General features: G+C 56.0%; 7 protein-coding genes across 7 annotated transcripts; 3 read left to right on the forward strand and 4 right to left on the reverse strand.

The window, feature by feature from the left end:
- Positions 1-1,785: 1,785 nt before the first annotated feature.
- On the forward strand, positions 1,786-3,906 carry F5144DRAFT_484410 (transcription activator of gluconeogenesis; the record flags this gene model as incomplete). The annotated part of the gene is made up of 2 exons (XM_066785441.1): positions 1,786-1,993; positions 2,132-3,906. The coding sequence occupies 2 exons, from the start codon at positions 1,786-1,788 to the stop codon at positions 3,904-3,906; spliced, it is 1,983 nt and encodes a 660-aa protein (XP_066646084.1).
- A 384-nt stretch (positions 3,907-4,290) lies between these two features.
- Positions 4,291-6,590, reverse strand: F5144DRAFT_640450 (uncharacterized protein; the record flags this gene model as incomplete). The annotated part of the gene is made up of 3 exons (XM_066792742.1): positions 5,625-6,590; positions 5,310-5,313; positions 4,291-4,955 (listed from the first exon to the last, which is right to left on the reverse strand). Exons 1-3 carry the CDS (start codon positions 6,291-6,293, stop codon positions 4,291-4,293), a joined length of 1,338 nt encoding a protein of 445 aa, XP_066646085.1. The 5' UTR covers positions 6,294-6,590.
- Positions 6,591-7,077: 487 nt separating this feature from the next.
- Positions 7,078-7,828, forward strand: F5144DRAFT_599222 (Pre-rRNA-processing protein TSR2-domain-containing protein; the record flags this gene model as incomplete). Its single annotated transcript, XM_066790994.1, has 2 exons — positions 7,078-7,105; positions 7,179-7,828. The coding sequence occupies 2 exons, from the start codon at positions 7,078-7,080 to the stop codon at positions 7,826-7,828; spliced, it is 678 nt and encodes a 225-aa protein (XP_066646086.1).
- On the reverse strand, positions 7,763-9,780 carry F5144DRAFT_98630 (uncharacterized protein). Its single transcript, XM_066793617.1, has 4 exons — positions 9,507-9,780; positions 8,700-9,447; positions 8,594-8,640; positions 7,763-8,431 (listed from the first exon to the last, which is right to left on the reverse strand). The coding sequence occupies exons 1-4, from the start codon at positions 9,696-9,698 to the stop codon at positions 8,039-8,041; spliced, it is 1,380 nt and encodes a 459-aa protein (XP_066646087.1). The 5' UTR covers positions 9,699-9,780; the 3' UTR covers positions 7,763-8,038.
- Positions 9,781-10,903: 1,123 nt separating this feature from the next.
- On the forward strand, positions 10,904-13,059 carry F5144DRAFT_98530 (transcription factor PAP1-domain-containing protein). The gene is made up of 4 exons (XM_066793614.1): positions 10,904-11,535; positions 11,599-12,352; positions 12,429-12,726; positions 12,780-13,059. Exons 1-4 carry the CDS (start codon positions 11,083-11,085, stop codon positions 12,988-12,990), a joined length of 1,716 nt encoding a protein of 571 aa, XP_066646088.1. The 5' UTR covers positions 10,904-11,082; the 3' UTR covers positions 12,991-13,059.
- F5144DRAFT_98531 (uncharacterized protein) lies at positions 13,060-13,709 on the reverse strand. Its single transcript, XM_066793615.1, has one exon. The coding sequence runs from the start codon at positions 13,606-13,608 to the stop codon at positions 13,129-13,131; it is 480 nt and encodes a 159-aa protein (XP_066646089.1). The 5' UTR covers positions 13,609-13,709; the 3' UTR covers positions 13,060-13,128.
- Positions 13,710-14,530: 821 nt separating this feature from the next.
- On the reverse strand, positions 14,531-16,853 carry F5144DRAFT_98535 (kinase-like domain-containing protein). Its single transcript, XM_066793616.1, has 7 exons — positions 16,589-16,853; positions 16,386-16,508; positions 16,204-16,315; positions 15,950-16,154; positions 15,745-15,900; positions 15,223-15,674; positions 14,531-15,162 (listed from the first exon to the last, which is right to left on the reverse strand). The coding sequence occupies exons 1-7, from the start codon at positions 16,629-16,631 to the stop codon at positions 14,562-14,564; spliced, it is 1,692 nt and encodes a 563-aa protein (XP_066646090.1). The 5' UTR covers positions 16,632-16,853; the 3' UTR covers positions 14,531-14,561.
- Between the last annotated feature and the right edge of the window lie 1,663 nt (positions 16,854-18,516).

An 18,516-nucleotide genomic window follows, 5' to 3' on the forward strand; every position in this document is an offset into this window, starting at 1 on the left:
GCTTCCTGTCACTTACAGGTATGCATACCACAAAACGATGGAGTCACCAATTAGGAGACAGTTCTCCGACAAGTCAAGGGCCGCCGTATCCACTGCCGAGCCGCATGCGATGGAGGAAAAAGACTGGGCTGGACCGTCAAGGCCGAAATCGATTGAAAAGGTGAAGAATTGATTTGATGATGTGCTTCTTGGGGCCGAGATTGCAAGGGTAGAGAAAAACCCCGCAATTGGCGGGAAGAAGGAACGAGCTTTAGCTCGGCTTAGTTATGGCTTATGGCTTATGCCCACTGCAGCTGCGAAAAACTACTGCACACCGACTCCGAGTCAACCTCAGGAACCCATGACCTAATTCCAGGAAAGAGCACCACACCAAATTCCTAGGCCCACGCCTAGCGTACCTTATCTCTCTCCACAACTGCCATGCAAACCACCGGGTATGCCTAGTAGGGAGTGGCATTGAGTTCGGATTGCACTAGTTAGTTACTGTTTGCAGCGCCGTCTGATTTTCACCCCACCTCGTCTCGGTCCGCCTCTATCACACCCATTTGCACTCTTGCCTGTTTTGCTTTTCTTAAAGCAAACCCAGAAACTCGGACCTTCGCCATATTGCGACTGACGACGACAAGCTCTTTGCATTGCGCCCGCCGAAAGCGAAGCGCGGAGATTGCGACAATCGCGGGAGAGGCAGAAAAACGGTCCGGAAGAGGAGGAGGAGGAAGGCCGCGGGGATGTTGGCGAGAGAGACGTAGGGAGTACGAACCACACCATCGATCCGGCCTCGCAAATCGTTGAAGGATACCGACGCCTAGCAAAAGCCACCCGCTTCGAAGTCCCTCATCCGCACCAATTGCCCACTGGACTATCCTTTTGCGCCGCCTCGAAGAAAGCCCACACCACCTGTTCCCTTCCCCTACCAACGCACTGTCAAGGGCTCACGCAGCCATACCGCCGACGGATAGCTGCAGCTTGAATGCCTCCCTATCACTCCTGTGCGACCCTCACCTACCAGAGCTCGAAAGCTCCCCCGGGCCGCACCCGTGCTTTATCCGCCGCCGCGTGACTCGAGACCGTCCGTCGACGAAACCATACGTACACACATACATCCATCTACCCCAACGGCTCAACTTCCGCCAGTTCCGCCCGGGCGGTGGCCTGTCGCACAACGACACCCTCTACCAAATTTCCCCGAGCCAATTAGCAGCATCCCCACGAGAGGCGCTGAGAATACGAGACAGCCGCTTGCCACTGTGTATCGGGCCTCATCAGCTGGCATTGGCACCATATCCCATTCATTTTCTTGGACCGGCGATCAACACTTCTTATTGCGGGAGGCTACAGTAAAGAGGAACAGCCCAGGAAGCCACAGGAAGCCGTTGCTGCTGCGTCCGGTCTTGCAGAGCCTCTCCGCAACTGTTCGTTGCCGCCCTCAACGCCTTAATTAGATGACCAGTGGGAACTCGCCGTCCACTGAACTTGGCGCACTCATCCTGGGATACTTGCTTGCGTCGCCTCCTTCAGCTTTCCCCGGCGCCTGCCCTGACAACCAGAGCGACGTGCAGCGCCAATCACTTGCCGTGGTGGTGCCACCGCTGTGATATTGCTGCAGGGCCCTTCAGCGTTAATCCTCTGCTGTTCTTTTCAGATTCCCATTGCGGAAGCGGACCTGGCGTGCGTTGAGTTGGGTGTTCCTGCATTACCGCGCTGTCCGACCAGGTTGGGCCGTATATAAGCTAGGCCGTGATGGCGGAAGACAGTGGGCATTCCCCGCGGGATACTTCGGGCGCCATGTCTGATAGCGAAAACGAGTACGACGAAACGGACCAGCTCGTCAAAGAGGAGGACGAGAAGATGTCAGACCAAAGACTCACTTCGGAAGGCGCCGACACCAGTGGAGAGCCTAAAAAAAAGTACGACCCGAAAGATCCTCTTCGGCCTCGGAGAAAAAAAGCTAGGCGCGCTTGTTTTGCCTGCCAAAGAGCTCATCTTACCTGCGGTAAGATTACTCTCTATCATTCCTGCCCCCCCCCGTTGCAGGGGCTTCATCTATCCCTTCCTCCTATCACACTCATTCACGCTTGCTTGTCATGTAACCTCTGAAAATATGGGTTGCGGATGCTGACCGCTGCAATAGGGGACGAGAGGCCATGTCAGCGATGTATTAAGCGCAATCTCATGGAGACCTGCCAGGATGGAGTCAGAAAGAAGGCCAAGTATTTACATGACGCGCCCCCCGAAGCATTGAGACCTGTTCTGGGTCCAAACTACAATCCAAATCCAACTCCACGGCAGAATGGTCACCGGCACCCGAGTATTCAGACTTCTGAGGCGTCCTCCAACCAGGGGACCTTCTTCTCCCAATCGCCTGCTACTCAATTCCCCATGTTCTCCGCCGCTCAGACGCCAATAGGGAACTTGGCGGAAACTCTTCCGTTTGCAAACCAGCAGTCGCCGACGTCTCCATCCTTCCAGACATCCGGCAATCCACAAATCAGCGGCATGACCGTGCCACAGGTGTCGAGCCCCATGACGAACTTTGGCACTCTACCATTCGACCCGAGCGATCCGAATATCTACAACTTCAACCTTGAAGGCCTCAACTTCGGCAGCCAATATGGTGCCATGGAATTTGGCATGCTCGGGCACATGTCATCGGGTGCCGCCGAAACACCTCCGGGGGATGCCACGATGGCGCGGTCAGCAAGCGGCAGCCTCGGCTTTGGGCCCGGCGTATTTGGGAATGGCGTTAACCAGTTCGACAATGTCTACGAGGGGAATATTCTGGATGGGTTCCTCGGTCTTGATACGAATCACAATGGCCTCTACTCGCAAGGTAACCTACAGCATGGCCTTCCCCATGCGTATGCGATTGCCGCTGGGCCAACCAGCATCCAGAGCCCGAGTACCGACACCAACAGCCCGCAGCCGACTCCCCTCGGCTTCGAAGGATCTCCCACTATGGCCACCTTCTCGACAACGCCAGGGAGTAAGCCGGCGAACCAACAGCGGCCCTCTACGAGACAGTCAAATGCCCTCGCAAAGCTCGGGCAGCAGTCGGTCTTGGGCAAGCGGCAACGCGACCCCTCTTTCATCTACGACACAGTGAAGGAACCGTTTGGATATGTCTCGAGTTTCCACAAGCTCTTCATTCTCATACAACAACGGTTCACAGCAGCGCACACGTCGCGCATCGCGAAATCCCTGGCTAGCATCCGGCCGTCATTGATGGCGTCCACCAAGAACTTGACAAAACAGGATCTGGTCTTCATGGAGAAAAACTTCCAGCGGTCTCTGTTTGAATATGAAGAGTTCATGCACCAATGCTCCAGCCCCACCCTCGCCTGCAGACGGACGGGCGAAGTCGCTATCGTGAACAAAGAGTTCTGCGCGCTGACGGGGTGGACGAAAGATGTGTTACTCGGGAAAGAGCCGAACCTCAATGTCAACTTGGGCGGCTCTGCATCGGCAAATACCAACTCCAAAGCTCGAGTCGGCCTCGCCACCCCACGTCTCAAAAGTCTAAACACAGAGTCCGGCGGATCTACAGATGGCCCCGGGCCCGTTTATCTCGCCGAACTCTTGGATCACGAAAGCGTCGTCGAGTTCTACGAAGACTATGCCCAGCTGGCTTTCAACGACAGCCGAGGCCACAAGACGCGCAAGTGCCGGCTCCTCAAGTACCGTGCGCCGGACAAGGACGGCGGCACAGGGGAGAGCAGCACCGAAGGGCAGCTGCCGCAGAAGGATCCTCGTAACAGCATTCTGAGCAACCGCGTTGCAAAGATCGATGGCGAGCACGGGATATCGAAACTTGAACGCGACGGCAAGCTTGAGTGTAGCTACACATGGACCATCAAGCGCGATGTGTTTGATATGCCCATGCTATTCGTCATCAATGTAAGTACGTAGTCGTTTTATTGTTGCGTTATAAGGCCCGAGCAATCGACTGATGGCATCGCAGTTCCTACCATGTTATTACCGAAGCAACAACCAGCTAGCTGTCTGACGGGGGCATCGAGGCAACCCAAAGGGGATAGAAGGAAACGAAAAACGGGGCATTAACGGTGTCGGGTAAGGCGTTGGATTCAGATACCTCTGTACATGATTGTTGGAGGTCTTTTTTGGGAGGTATACCAGTCTACCTACCGACTGTGTGGGTGGAATTAAAACAATGCATCGATTTTCCCATCATCTTCCTCTCCTCGACTCCATGTTTCACTTGTCAGCTTTACGCTCTTTTATTTTATCATTGACTAACCATCCCAACCAACGCCTCACCACCCCTCCAACTCCCTACTTCCCCCCTTCCCCCAACTCATCCGGCCGTATCAACCACCCGCACTCCAACGACCCCCTCAACACCTTGACCCCCTCCCCAGGCACATCCACCTCCACATCCACACCGCTCGGCGCCCACCCTTCACGCGCCAGGCTGCGCTTGGCCACCTCACAGTCGAACTCGATATCCGCAATCAGCGCCTCCAGCCCGCTGTAGTCCTTCTCCTCGCGGATAAAGCCCGCGATCAGCAGCCGCATCTCCACCCCGTAGAAATCCGCCCCAAACCGGTGCAGCACATGCACCTCGGCCGACCGCACCGTGTTCTTGTAGAACGGGTTGTACCCGATCGACATCACCATCGGGTACACCGCGAACCCGTTGCCGCCCCGCTGTCGCTGCTCCCCATCCTCGCCTGGCGCCGCTGCGGCTGCGGAAGAGGTGAGCGAGTCCGGGTGGGAGGCGGGCAGGTTGAGCGAGGCCCACCCGAAGTAGACGCCGGAGGGGATGGAGGAGATCCAGGGGGTTTGGGCGTCGTCTACGGGCAGGTTGGCGGTGGGGATCCCGAGCTCTTTGGACCCGCGCCCGAATCCGCTTATTACGAGGCCGGACATGCGGAAGGGGTAGGGGGGCGCGGGACCGGAGGGGTCGCCGATGAGGGGGGGGCGGTTGGGGGTTGGTGCTGCCATTTTTGGGGGGTGTTTTTTTTCTGGCAGGGTTGTTGTGTGTGTTTTGGTGTGGTGTTTTCTTTGGGGGGGTTGAGTTGCTGAACGGGAATGAGAGATGTTGGTGGTGGTGAGAAGATTGTGAGGCTGGTTCAGGGCTGACGGTGAGGGAGTCAGCCGGTCCGGGCGCTGACACACCGTGGAACTGGGATGGAAACGGGGTGAATTCCTGTAGCGGCGGGGTAGTGGGGTAGCTGCCAGGGGAAAAGGGTCCAAAGATAAGATAACTCGCGTGCCTGATGGGACGAATTTAAACTCCTCGTGCGGCAGTCTGAGCCTTTTTCTATCACACATAAGGGGTTCCGAAGTACAGTTCTGGCCTTCGGGGTTTGATCGGCTAGTTTTGATGTCCGGTCTTACAGGTACGAGGTTAAGTTTCGTAGACGGCCACAGGGGTTTGAAATGCAAGAATGGTGCTGGTTCAGTGATTCCGCGTATGGTTCCCATGTGTTTAATAGGTATGGACATACAGGTGGTGTTACACAGCATCTCGACTCAAGTCCCGAGGCTCCCCTATTCATCCCCAGGCTGTTCCGGCCGTGTCGAGAATGCCTGACTGTCTACACCATAACGTCTTCCCTCTCCCATGCCCATTAGTCCTTCCACTCCGTCCGGCCCAACCTCACGATGTCGCTCGACTCTAGTACCCAATATTTTGACGGCGCCTTCCCCTCGGCAGCAATCTTCGCAGCGTGCACCGCCGCTCGCGCAATGACTTCACCTTCTTGCCCCAACTTGTCCTGCAGGCCCAGTCCGAACCACCTCCCCAGCGCCCTCGTCGCGCCGATAAGGAGAGGCGCCCCCTGATGCGGTACCTCCCGCTCGGCCAGAATAATTGCCGGCCGGACGATAATCGCCTGCTCAAAGTCCAGCCCCTTGATCGCCTCCTCCACGCCTTTCTTCATCTTGCTGTAGGGCAGGTAGTTGGCGAGCAGACCCCCCGATCCCGCGCTAGAAATGAACACAAAGCTGCGCACGCCGGCCTTCTTTGCGGCCTGCGCGAGCTCAACGTTCAGGTCGTGGTCGATCTTCCACTGGTTGGCGATACCGCCGGCTTGCTGGCGGGTTGTGCCCAGTCCGGAGTAGACCGTTGATGGGGTGGGCTTGATGCCCGCGAGCTTCGCGGCCCATTGGGTGGTGTCAGCTTCGATGGTCGCGTGCAGCGTCGGGCCGGTTGATTTGGGCGCCCGCCGTGAGATGGTGTGCACTGCGCTGACCGAGCTGTCGGCTAGTAGTGTTGCGAGGATGCCGGAACCGATAACGCCGGTGCTGCCAAGGACAAGATTTGAGGCCATGTTGCCAGTGAGAAAATATTCGAATTGAGGAGGTGGGTGGGTGTGGATGTTCAGATTGTAGGAGTAATGTCCGTCAAAATTCACACAAGATGCAACTGGGTTGGGTTACGACTAAATAGGTACCTAACAATTAACTAGCGAGAAATGCCAGCGACTTATTGAAACAGCAAAGCATTCCAAACGGCGCATGCAGCGAATGCCAGCGAGCGAGGCCAGATTAGATGCCGCATTCGGAGAAGAATCAGGCCGGCTCCTAATCGATTCCGGTGCCTAGGTTGGTTTCAAATGGTGTGCTTCTTGCCCTCTGCATCGATGTCGTCATGTTGCTGGGGGCCTGGAAGCATGTGAAGAGCATCACATCGACCCTAACCCTTATCATTCGACTTTTTTAAGTGCCACCCTTTTGGCCAAAAAAGCCGAACTCGACAGGGAAGCAAGAGGAAAGAGAGGGAAATAAAGGAAATCAAGAAAGCCAGAAAAATGAAGGAAACCGAGGAAAATGAATCAAATAAAAGAAACCGAACTGAAGAAATAAAACGTAGATTTTAGGCTTCCGAATGGGTTTCCTTTCGTTTTTCTAGTCGAAGGTTTCGTTGGCACCCACCCTTGGAGTGCGGCCTTTTTTGTCCAAGGGGTCAGTGGTTGCCGGGAACACCAAAAAAAAAATCTCGATTGGAATCAACAACCCCTCCATCGCCGCCCCGCATCGAATTGCGCCCACCCCTTGAACAACACCTCTTCCCGCCACATTCCCTCATAGCCATCACCACAAATCCACCCGACCATGGCCAGCACCGCCAACCCCAGCCCGGGTACGCAAGAACCCACCATCACCACCCCTCCCTTAACCATCCCCTAACACCAACTAACCCACCCTCTCACCAGCAACCTGCCAAGCCAACTTCGAGCAAAGCGTCGCCATATCCCTGCATCTCTGGGAAGCGCTCGGCCTGGCCGTGCAGAACAACTGGGGCGGGCCCGACTCGGCCGACAAGCGGGACTGGTTCGCGGGCGCCGTGGTCGAGCTCTTCCCCGATGTGTCGCGGCTCACGCCCGCGCAGCTGCGGAAAAAGACCACCACACAACAGCAGCAGCAACCCCCCACACAACCGACGCAGAGCGCGCAGAATGGAGGAAGTGGGAGCGCCGAGGAGCCGGACCAGGCTGATGTCGAGGCGCTGCTGCTGCAGGTGATGCTGGATGAGTTTGAGGTTAACGTGGACGACGACTCGGCGTTTGAGGTGGCGGAGCAGGTGGTGCGGTTGCGCGGGGACTGTTTGAGGGGCAAGTTTGATGAGGTGGAGGCGCTGCGGCGGCGGTGGGAGGGTAAGAAGGGGAACAAAGTCGTCTTTAAGAAGGCGGAGGACCAGGATGACGACACCGATTGGGATACGGATGATGATGAGGAGGATGAGGATGATGATGAGGGTGGGGATGTTGAGATGAACGATGCGCCCGCGCCGCCGAGGAGGGAACGGCAGGAGCCGGAAGTGGATGAGGATGGGTTTACTAAGGTTACGAAGAAGAAGAGGTAGAATAATTGGGGGTAATAAGTGATCTGGCGGCCAAGGCCTGGCTCGCTCAGATATTGTTATGACTACTTATATACGGCTGGGGGATCAGGGGACCTACAGTTGTGATATGACCAAGAGGTAGGGAAAAAAGAAAGCCGATCCAACTCCACCATACCCCCCTGGGAACGACGATACCCGCGCCTCCGCCCCGAACGCCGGGAACACAGGAAATTACTCCCAATCCTCCTCGTCGCTGCTGTCGTCGCTGCTTTCGCCCTTATCGCCGCGTGCCTCCTTCGGGCTGTTTGGAGCGTGGCTGGGAACGCCGGATCTGGCTCCGACCACGTCATAACTCGCCTCGCTGTCCGCCTGCGATTTTTCGTCGTTGGACTTTCGTGGCTCTGATGGCTTGAGGGAACTTTGGCCGGCCGCTGATGGTTGGATTGTGGCCGATGATCCCGTCGAACCTGGCCGTCTGGGGACTCCTGTCCTCTTTTTAGGTCCAGCATCGGCCTCATCATCTGACTCTTCATCCGAATCATCCTCGTCGGAGTCCTCATCTGAATCATCATCTTCCTCGTCGCTCTCCTCGTCACTTTCCTCTTCACCCTTCTTCTTAACCTCCTCTTTCTTTGTAACCTCGTCGCCCTTCTTCGTGATCTCCTCAACCTTAATCTGCTCCTCCGCCGGGCCCTTCCCCTTGACCTCCTCCTTCACTTCTTTCTCTTCCTCTTTAACCTCTTTCTTAACATCCACCTTGGCCTCCTCCTGTTTCTTCTCCTCCTCCTCATCTGAATCCTCATCCCAGCCAACCTCCTCCTCGGCCGCAGCAGCTATTCGTTGAGCGTTAGCATGGACTCAATCAATTTGAATTGGTACTCCTTCCACTTACCCTTAAGCAGATCTTTCCTCCGCGCCTCGGCGGTCTCGATGCCGTGCCTGAGGAAGTAGTACCGCTTCCAGAAATCCGCGTACGCGACATGGTCGGGCACGAGCTTCTCCATAGTTGACCTCAGCTCAGGGTACTTCTCCAAGTCGCTGCTGATATCCGCCGTCTTCTTGTCGATGTCGAACTCCTTCGCCCAAGTCTCAAACTCAGCCCCAGTCCCGTCCTTGCCGAAGCTCTCCGGTGACGTGTGGATGACATGCAGCTGCGCATCAAACCGCGATGTGTGGATCACCCTCTTGCCGTGCGCATCCTTGCTCTCAAAGAGCACCCCCGTGTTGGCCCGGCTGCTGTCCGCCTGGTCGCCGCTCGGAGGGGCGATGGTGATGGCGTCACGGAAGAAGTCCCGAAGGTTGGAACCAAACCGGAGAAGCGCCTCGTCCGCTGCGTCCTCGGCTTGTTGGAGGTCCTTCAGCCGCTTCGCTGCCTCGCCCCGCAGCCGGGAGAGCACCGTCTCGGACTCCTGGAGTGCGGCCTCCGAGGACAGGTCCTTGGTTGCTGTGGGTGTCTTATCGGCATTGTCACCCGCTTCTCTGGTCGCCTGGTCCGGGGATAGCACTGGCGGGGCGGAGGTGTTCAGAGACAGACCTCGTGTGCGTTGGATGATAGACTGGCGCAGGTCGGTGAAGCCGCGTGTGGCATCCTGGCCCACGGCTGAGAGCTCCTGTTGGGCCTCGCGGTAGACAGATCCACCCTGGGAGATATAGTAAGCACGATGGCCGCCACCCGGCCCGAAGCGAAGGAAACACACACCTGCTTCACCACGGTGCCGAAGAAGCCCCCGATCCGGGCACCCCAGGGGCTAGAGGAGAAGGCCCGGTACGCATCTTGAAAATCGTCATTCAAGCTTGGCTGGGGGGCCGCCTTCTTTTCCCCAGACGACGAGGAATCACCCTGTTCCTCTGGGTAAGTAGATTCTTGAATATGATCGTAGGCAATGTCCATCACGACGGTGCCTGGTTCCGACGCTTGGAGATTGGGTAATCGTCCAGCTTCTAATATATTTTAAGTTATCCCGTTTGATACGGCCGAGTTACATACGCCCAGCGTTGCTGTCGTCCCTCGAGTCTGCAGAGGTTCGATTTAGGTTGGGCCAGGGCTCATGGGCATCATGTCGGGTCGCCTGCCGCGGTGCGGAGATGCAGCAACGCGGGGTCCACTGCCAGGCGTAACGCACGGTCCACAAAATGATCGCCGCTCCCTGTCGGCTTTGGCAGGTCTTGGCAATCATCTGTCTCGCCCCCAAGGTTTGTATCAGGGAAGTTACACATGACATGATTCACTTTATCTCAGGGGTGTGAAATCGTTCCAGGCTTCGAGGACACTAAAATACAAAGTTACTTGCACAGATGCGACACACTAAATCACTCACTGAACATAGGCAACCACTAAGACGGCAAGACGGATCCGATGCGCTGATACCGCGGTGTCAAAGAGCGAGCATGCAACCTAATAAACCCGGCGATCTTGGTCTGACTCAGCGCTGCCCGGATATAACAGCAGATAAGGCAGGAAAGACATTCGGGCATCGTGGGTATGGGACTGAATGCTTTCCAGCCTCTCCTTTGTCGGCACTTGTTCGTGAACTTGCAAAGTTATGAAGAAATAGTTAATTCCATTTGCCTCCTGGCAGTTGGCTGGAATCTTGAGTCGTCTGAAGGAAGGGGCTGGATTCGGTCTTGTGGGGCAGATATGCCGTCAATGGCGCACAGACAAGGCAATTCCCAAGCCTTCCATGAACGCTGACAAATTCGTGGCAGCAATCAACCCACTTTCCGACAAATCCATTTGCCGTTCGGTCTGACCCTTCGCCCGCCCGCCTTTCCGACATCCGGGGTGAACAGCTGTGGTCAGGTGCAAACCCAAGGCAGCCAGGGGCCAGGAAAAAGCCACGACTTTTCCCCATCTCCACCACGCCGCTGTTCCATCGCCACCTCCGACCTTCTACTCGACCAGTCTTTCTTGGCCTGAGGCAACTTCGCCTTGATCCCCCCGCTGGCTCAACATTTGCAGCTTGCAGTCTTTCCCTTGCACAATCTCCCGTTTCCAGAAAAAGTTGAATTCTCTGACGTCGTCGTCTTGCCCTTGGTGCCTTTGTCCAACGCCCGATACCCCGCCTCGCCTCCGGTCTGGGGCTCGGACTTAGCGCCCCATCGCCGTTTTCGCTTGTCGCCCACGCCCTTGAGTGTTTCGTCTGATACAACATCCGTTCTTTCGGCGTTGTCGGCCATTGCAGTTTGTCCTGCGATCGCGCTTTTCTGAACAACACCTCGCAATACCAGCTCCTTTTCTCTTTCATAATCGAGCGCGGTCTAGCGAGTTAGCGAAAATGACGTCGTCACAAAACCCGTTGCAGGGCCTCGTCCTGACTCCGCAGCAACAGAGCCTGCTGTTCGCCGCGCTCAATTCCAATCGTCCGAGCGACGCTGCGCAGCCTACCAATGGCTTCAATATGTCGCCGGTCCGGTTTAATGGTTCACCCATCCAGGCCGACGGTCTGTCGAGCTTTCAGAACAGCCCAGACCTTGATTATGAATATGACTTTGCTGGAGCCGATTCTAGTTTTGATTACTACGACGATGCCAGCCAGGCCAAAATGATCGGTGATCTACCTGGCGCGAAGAGGGCGCTCAAGTCGGAGTCCGGCGATGCTGAGTCGCCGGAGAAGAGAAGTCATCCTGATGACGAGGAAGAAGAGGGTCCGGGAGCCAAGCGGCGGGACAGCGAGGAGAAGATGGCAAAGAAGCCAGGCAGGAAGCCTCTCACTACAGAACCGACCTCGGTAGGTTTACCCAACAGACATGGAACATGAACATAGCAAGACAGTTGCTGATGGTCTCTCCAGAAACGGAAAGCCCAGAATCGAGCAGCCCAGCGGGCGTTCAGGGAGCGCAAAGAGAAACACCTGAAAGATCTAGAAACCAAAGTCCAGGAGTTGGAGAAGCTGTCCGAGGACGCGAACAATGAGAAAGAGGCACTCCGTGCCCAAGTTGACAAGATGACGGTCGAGTTGAATGAGTACAAGAAGCGATTGTCGATGCTCTCTGGCGGTCGGCCCGTCCCGCAAGGCCCTGCCTCGGCCTTTGGCAGCCTTTTCGTCAACAACTTGAACGACGTCAACTTCCAATTTGAGTTCCCCAAGTTCGGCAGTCTCCCGGGCCCTCCCATGAATAAGGCCAAGAAATCCCCGTCAACACAATCACAAGCATCGAAGAAGGGCAGTGCGGACCACCGGAGCCCTAGCGAAAACTCGCAGAATGGGGTCAGCCCGGGGGATTCGAGCAGTTACAGCCAGGTCGGTCTGGACTCTCAATCCAAGCAGGACCTGGCGGCGCTCTCCTCGGGGCTCTTCACGCCGCCTCTCAACAACGGCCAAGGCACAAACGGGTCGTCGATCAGCCTCGACTCACACTACAACATGGGTGGTCCCACGACGACAAGTTCGCCCTCTGCGTCCTCAAACTCTAACATGGGCGGCCCGAATTCTTCCTGTGGAACATCACCCGAATCATATGCTCAATCACCGATGGGCTTCAAGCCTCTCGACACCCTGAGTACAATTGGAGAAGAGCACCCCAGCCTTGGCAATCCGTCGCAGGGTAAGCAATCTCAGGCCGCAGCGAACAGCTAGTCCACGGCGGTGCCCTTAAGGAAGGCGTAACTAACATGCTTCAGGTCTCGGTCATTTTGCCAATACAGGCATTGAGGACTTCACGCAATGGCTTCCCCAGAACGACTTCCAGTTTGATCCGGAACTGTTCGGCGGTTACCGTGACCCGCAAGAGAACGTTCTGTCGCAGGGTTTTGACGAGGGCTTCTTCAACGACGCAGTGGATATGGATTTCCTCACACCATACAACTTACCGATTCCTAGCCCAGCACCACCCAAGAAGGACCTCATCTCTCAGATCGATGCTGCAAAAGATGCCGACGAATCCGCAGCGGACTTGGTACTCAAATGCAACGAAGTCTGGTACGTGCAACTAACCTTCGCCTCGACATGCAATTTCACTAACAAACCGACAGGGAGAAAATACAGAACTGCCCCAAGGCAAAGGGCGGCGATTTCGACCTGGACGGTCTTTGCGCCGACTTGCAGAAGAAGGCCAAATGCGACGGTACCGGTCCCGTCGTCAGTGAGAAGGACTTCCAATACGCCATCAAGAAATACATATGCAAGGAGAAACAGGACGCGGCCAATATCGACGCCTACGTCAAGACCCAGGCACAGTCCTGAGTTTGTTGCTCTTGTTTTGGATGTATTGTACAACAAATGGGGGTTACTCATAAAGGGCAGGTCGGGTAGCATCGCCCCTGGGCCTTCGGTCGACACTGGAGTTTAACGGGGGAGAAAAACATATGGGGGGTAAGGCGCCTAAGACGGCAGGGCTTGGAAACAAGGTTTCGGAATCAAGTGATGCGGCACCGAATGCTGATCTCCAGACGAAATCATGGCATGGAGTAATGGGCGGATACCTATTTGAGTGGACTTGCAACGAAACTTCATATACGTTTGTACCCGATGGGGGTTTTCCTTCTTGTCTGGTTGGTCATTTATCATTGGGCGGTTTCGGGAGTTATCGATGAATTTAGCACCAACGGTGCTCGTTGTTTCTGGGCGAGATGTAACAAGTTGGAGTTGGTTTTCCCGGCAAATTGTCAACTCGGCTCCCTCTTGTACTGTCATAATTGGCACGGTTCCTGTCTTTTCTTTGGTCTTTCTTCGGGCGTGTGTCTTGAGTATCGCGATCTTCAGTAGCCGGTAGCAAAGAATAAGAAATAAAATAACCTCGAATGTCACATGGGGGCTTCTGTGTCTACTATAGGAGTTGGGGCGAGTTTTACCTATGTACATACACGGGTCTTCGTTGTAGTAGCATGCTCCTGCTCTCACCCATCCGCCCCTAATACTAACACCGGCCCTCGGAGTCAATGTTTACCTTGACCTCTGACTCGTGGACATCGCCTGTAGTGCGGATTAGAATCGTTGCTACGAGTGTCAAAACAAACAGAGACGCTCACAGATAGGTATTAAGAGGGCCGAGGGCATAGATAAGAGGCGATGTTTTCTCAGGGGTATCCACAGCGTCAGAGACGCGCGCCAAACCAACAACTAGACAGCCAGACAGACAGATATCCAAACAAGACAAGCAAACAAAAGCAGCGAAATGGCAAACCAAGCTCAACTCAAACAAAACCAAACCCAAACCACGCAATGACTGAAGAATATGCTACTCGAAAAATAATAACAAAAGACTAAGACCCATAGACTCTGCTCATGCTTTGCTCTTGCTCAATGACGACGACAACGATGCCATGCATGCATGCCCCCAGCCGGAAGGCAACCAAAAAGACAAAAACTGGCCCAAACACAGCGCGCACAGCCAACTCAGACCAGAGAGAAGGGGGTCCCAACGCAGGAGATAATCCTGACTGACTCCCAACCCAGGGCCCGAAGAACCCGTAGGGCCCCTAGTCTGAAGGCCGAAGGCCAAAGGCCCGCGTCCAAGCCAAGTAAGGCTTGCCATGCGCAGCCATATCCATCCCATTCCAACCCTCCCTCCTCCTCTCCCACCATACCATACCCTACCCCCCCTGTATATATGGATGTATGTAAATGGCGCCGCTTCGCGTATATGCACTCCCTCCCCCCACATCTCACACACCCAACCACCCAATTAACAAATGAAAACGACCCCATCCCCACCACCCTCTCTTTTCCAACACCCTACACAGTAGGTAGGTAGGTAGGTAGGTAGATAGCAGGATAGATAGATAAGATCGACCAGATCCGATCATCCGATCAGATCACCCCAGCACCACACGAGCGCCCTCCTTCCCCAGCACACCGCGCTCCTTCGGCTTGGGGCTATTCCCCCTGCCCTTCTTCCCGCGCAGGAAGCCAAACACGCCACCACCGCTCCCACTCGCGCCGGAGCCGGACCCGCCGCCGAGGCTGCCGTCCTTGCCGGGCTCGTTGTTGGCGCCGCTGGCGTCGGCGGGCAGGGTGGCGTCCTGGCGGGCCAGGTCGCTCCAGCTGCTGCCGCCGTCCAGCGTGACCTGCACGCCGCCGGTCGGGCTGCCGACCATCATGCCCGGCGCAAAGGCCCGCCCCGAGCGCCCGCCGCTGCCGGCGTTGGGGGTGTACGACTGCGGGTAGGGGGCCAGAGGGGCCGAGCGCCCTGGTGGAGGGTTGCCCCGGCGTTGCTGCTGCTTTTGCTTGGTGCTGCTGCTGTTGCTGCTGGTGGTGGTGGTGGTGTTTTCGTTGGATGGGCGTGATGTTGTTGTGCCGTTGGTGGTGGGGGAGGGGGTGGCTTCGTCGGTTGTTAGGGCCTGCGGTTGCAGGTTTGCTTTGCTGCTGGCGCTGCTGTCTTGCCCGGTTGAGAGTGCTTCTTGTTGCTGTGTGATTCTGGGGGAGTAGAGGTCAGCATGGGATTTGGAGGGTAGTGGGGGGTCAGAGCGGGCGTACTTCTTGTAGGCTGCGACTGTGTAGTCAAAGGGCCGGAAGTCGGTGTCGATCATGCGATAGAGCTCATCCTCGCGGATCTCTTTATCTGTAGCGTCGTCCTTCAACCTCTCGCGAGGTTTCTGCCTCCGTGCGCGAGCCTCTAACGGCGCCTCCTCCAGCAACAGCTCCTCCAGGTCGTATGTCGCGTCGAAGTTGGTCTTCTCCGAAGACGGCACGAAGACGGGCTCAATCTCCTTCCTCTCGAGAGCCATAAAGTCGATACATGAAAAGAACTCATGCTGGGTGAAGCTTTCCCATGTCGAGCCAAGGCGCTTGTTCGGGTCGACATCCAAGGCATCTTTTATGGCGTACATGCATGGTAATGATACCGGGGGGCTCGTCACGGGGAACTTCGGCCGGGCGGCTTGGATGACGGTGCTTAGGGATGATTCCGAGCTGCCCTCGAATGGTCTCTGTTGGAATGGGTTAGCGCCGGCCGTGCGTTGGAGGACCGGAGCAAGCGCCGTTGCCAAGCACACTTACCTTGTTGTAGATGCACTCGTAGAAGAGCACGCCCAGGGACCACCAGTCTGCACGGACATCGTAACCCTGCCCTGCATAGACCTCGGGCGCGAGGTACGCCAGCGTCCCTGATTTGCTTGTGAGAACCTTGCCTTGAATAATATCTGAAGCAACGTTCTGCCATGCGTTAGTCGTCGCCAGGGTTGCAAAGGGGAGAAGCACATACGAAGTCCGTCAAATGCACATGCCCGTCCGCATCGAGGAGCACATTGTCCGGTTTCACATCACGGTGGATGATACCTTGCCCATGGATGTACCGCAACGCACATCCGAGCTCCGATATCCAAAACCTGACCGCCTCCTCGGTGAATGTTTTCCTCGAAATATGGAACCGCAGATCTCCACCGCTCATGAGGTCCACGACCAAGTACCTGTTCCTGTCAGTCTGGTTTTGGAAGCGCGCTGGGGGTTTCTGCGTACATGTATTCGATGTCCTGGAAGCTGTACCGCAAGTTGCAGATGAACGGATGGTTTACATGCTCGAGCATTCTCCTTTCGCGTATTATGTTGCGGACACTCTCCGAGCGCACGACTAGAGGTGGTATCAAGTCAGCCTTTTTTTGCGTCTCAGTCACTGTGGAGTTTGAGCGATGTCCTCGCACCTTCATCTTTCCGGATGTATTTGAGGGCGAATGATAAGTTTGTGTCTTTCCTCTCGACGATCCGTACTTTGCCAAAAGCACCGCGGCCGACGACTCGGAGAAGACGGAAGTGGTTGAGGTTCACTGTACAGAAACCAAAGGCGATGTTAGTGAACCCGTCGCTAGCAAAAAGACGGGCAGCAGAACCGGCCATGGGGGCGTACCTTCGCCGTCAAACTCAACAGGCTTTCCTTGGCTGTTTCCCATCCTCGATTGCTTTTAATTTTTCCCCGGCTTTCAGAGCTAAACGCTGGTTTGCCTTTTCCTCCCTTCTATTTTTTGATGTAGCAGAGTATCGGTCAAGGGTCCATATAACCACTCCGGGGCGATCGAGGCGAGCTCAAGCGGTTCGTGAATGGCACGGAACCGAAGCTGATCGACATTCGGGGCTCGCGAGGAGACGAGATAGGCAGCCAAAGCAACGAGGCACGCCTCTGCTTTCGGTACACTGGCTGAGGGCGACGAGCTGGGCAAGATGCGGGAGGCGGCCCAGGTACTCGGGGGTAGCACGGCGGCCGTGGGGGGTCGGGTCGGAGGATGCTCGAACGTTGGCCGGACGGATGAGCCAGTCGGGAAGCGCACGGGAGCACACGGGGGCGACGGTAGGGCGGTCGGTGATTGAGGGGTACCGAAAGCTAGATACCGGTCTAGATGGCAAAAGCGAGGAAGCGAAGGCGAGAGGCCAAGCAAGTAACGTCAAGTCACTGGCAACTTCCTAAAACTAATTCCCGAACGGTGTTGGCGCTGAAAAGGTTTGACATTCAAGCAGCCCTGTCAGGGGGTTGGGCTAGAATCAAGTCGGTTTATGAGAGAAAGAGATAGGAATGGAGCTGGTCTGTGAGGTGGTGGAGGTCCCTGGGGGTCACCGGCTCTGAGAAACGTGCCTGGACGGAGTTTGGCGGCTTGGGTCTACAGGGATGCAAGCCCCAGCAATACGGACATCATGATAACTTAGGAATAAAGTTTGTATCACTCAGACCTGCCGTGCCACAAGAATAGGGAACAATACTGCACGGTTTTTTTTCACAATGGTTAATTTTTTGAGATATGATCAGTAGCCTCCCCTCCTTTCTTCTCCCCTTTCCAGCACGACAAAGAATTTTCGTGGTTGTGTGGAGGAGGGACTGGCTCGTGGAATCGCCAATTGGGCGCCTCATCGATTCACGCAAGCGCAGATCGCGCCCTGAATGGCGCATGGCTTCTGCAACGAATCCGCCATGGCGCCGTTTTCTTTTTCAGTCCACTTGTTCCTCCCATTAATCTGACCCTTTTTGTTGCATCTATCCGAATCGCAGGATGCCATCAATGCCACATGGCAGCACGGAAACACCGCGTGCGGCGCTGTCAAATACCAGGCTGATGAGCTGTCGGGCCCAGCGCCGGATGGGGGTTCGATTGGATGGTGAGCGAATGCTGATGTCGGCAGTGACCTGCTGTGGGATCGTTGCAGTAAGGGGAACTTGGAACCGTGACCTGACACAAGATTCCGATGGCTCCTCCCTTCCTTGCGCGCGTGGCGACCTCGTGGCTGCGGCTGGCGAGTGGGAGCGGAGGCTGGGCGTGGCAATTAAACCCAGCAAGGCTAGCGGGAACGCTACCGAGACGGTCTGTACCAGGGAATCACTAATCTGCAATAAACTCGACACGCAGACACCCGAACGCGCACGGTTTATCGCAAGCGGGCAGCGGCCGTACGGATAAGCGGCCGTACGGATAAGGCCACGGTTATCAGCCTTCTTCCCGTGCCCCGACCAGGCGAACCAAACCTCTGTTGGTTGGCGTCCCGGCGCTCTGGGAATTGACCAAACCTACGGCGCAGGGACCTGCAATCAAAGCCGTCTTCTCGTGGATCGGAGGCCGGACCAGGGTTTGTCCATCTGCTGACCGTGGCCCCCAAACCAAATTGGGATGAGAGCCCACCTGGGGAAGGGTTCCACTCACTTCAAAGTTAGCGGGCACGCGGGATCATGCGCTGTGTTCTGCATGGAGCCGAAGGAAAAGCTAACATGTGGGAAAAGTCCCCATCGTGATGGAGATCGATGGAATTTCTTCGCTTTCAAAATCCCAGCTGTCCAATTCCGGTTGTGTGGAT

Source organism: Chaetomium tenue (assembly GCF_020726465.1).
Source record: "Chaetomium tenue strain MPI-SDFR-AT-0079 chromosome Unknown F5144scaffold_2, whole genome shotgun sequence".
Taxonomy (NCBI): Eukaryota; Fungi; Ascomycota; class Sordariomycetes; order Sordariales; family Chaetomiaceae; genus Chaetomium; species Chaetomium tenue.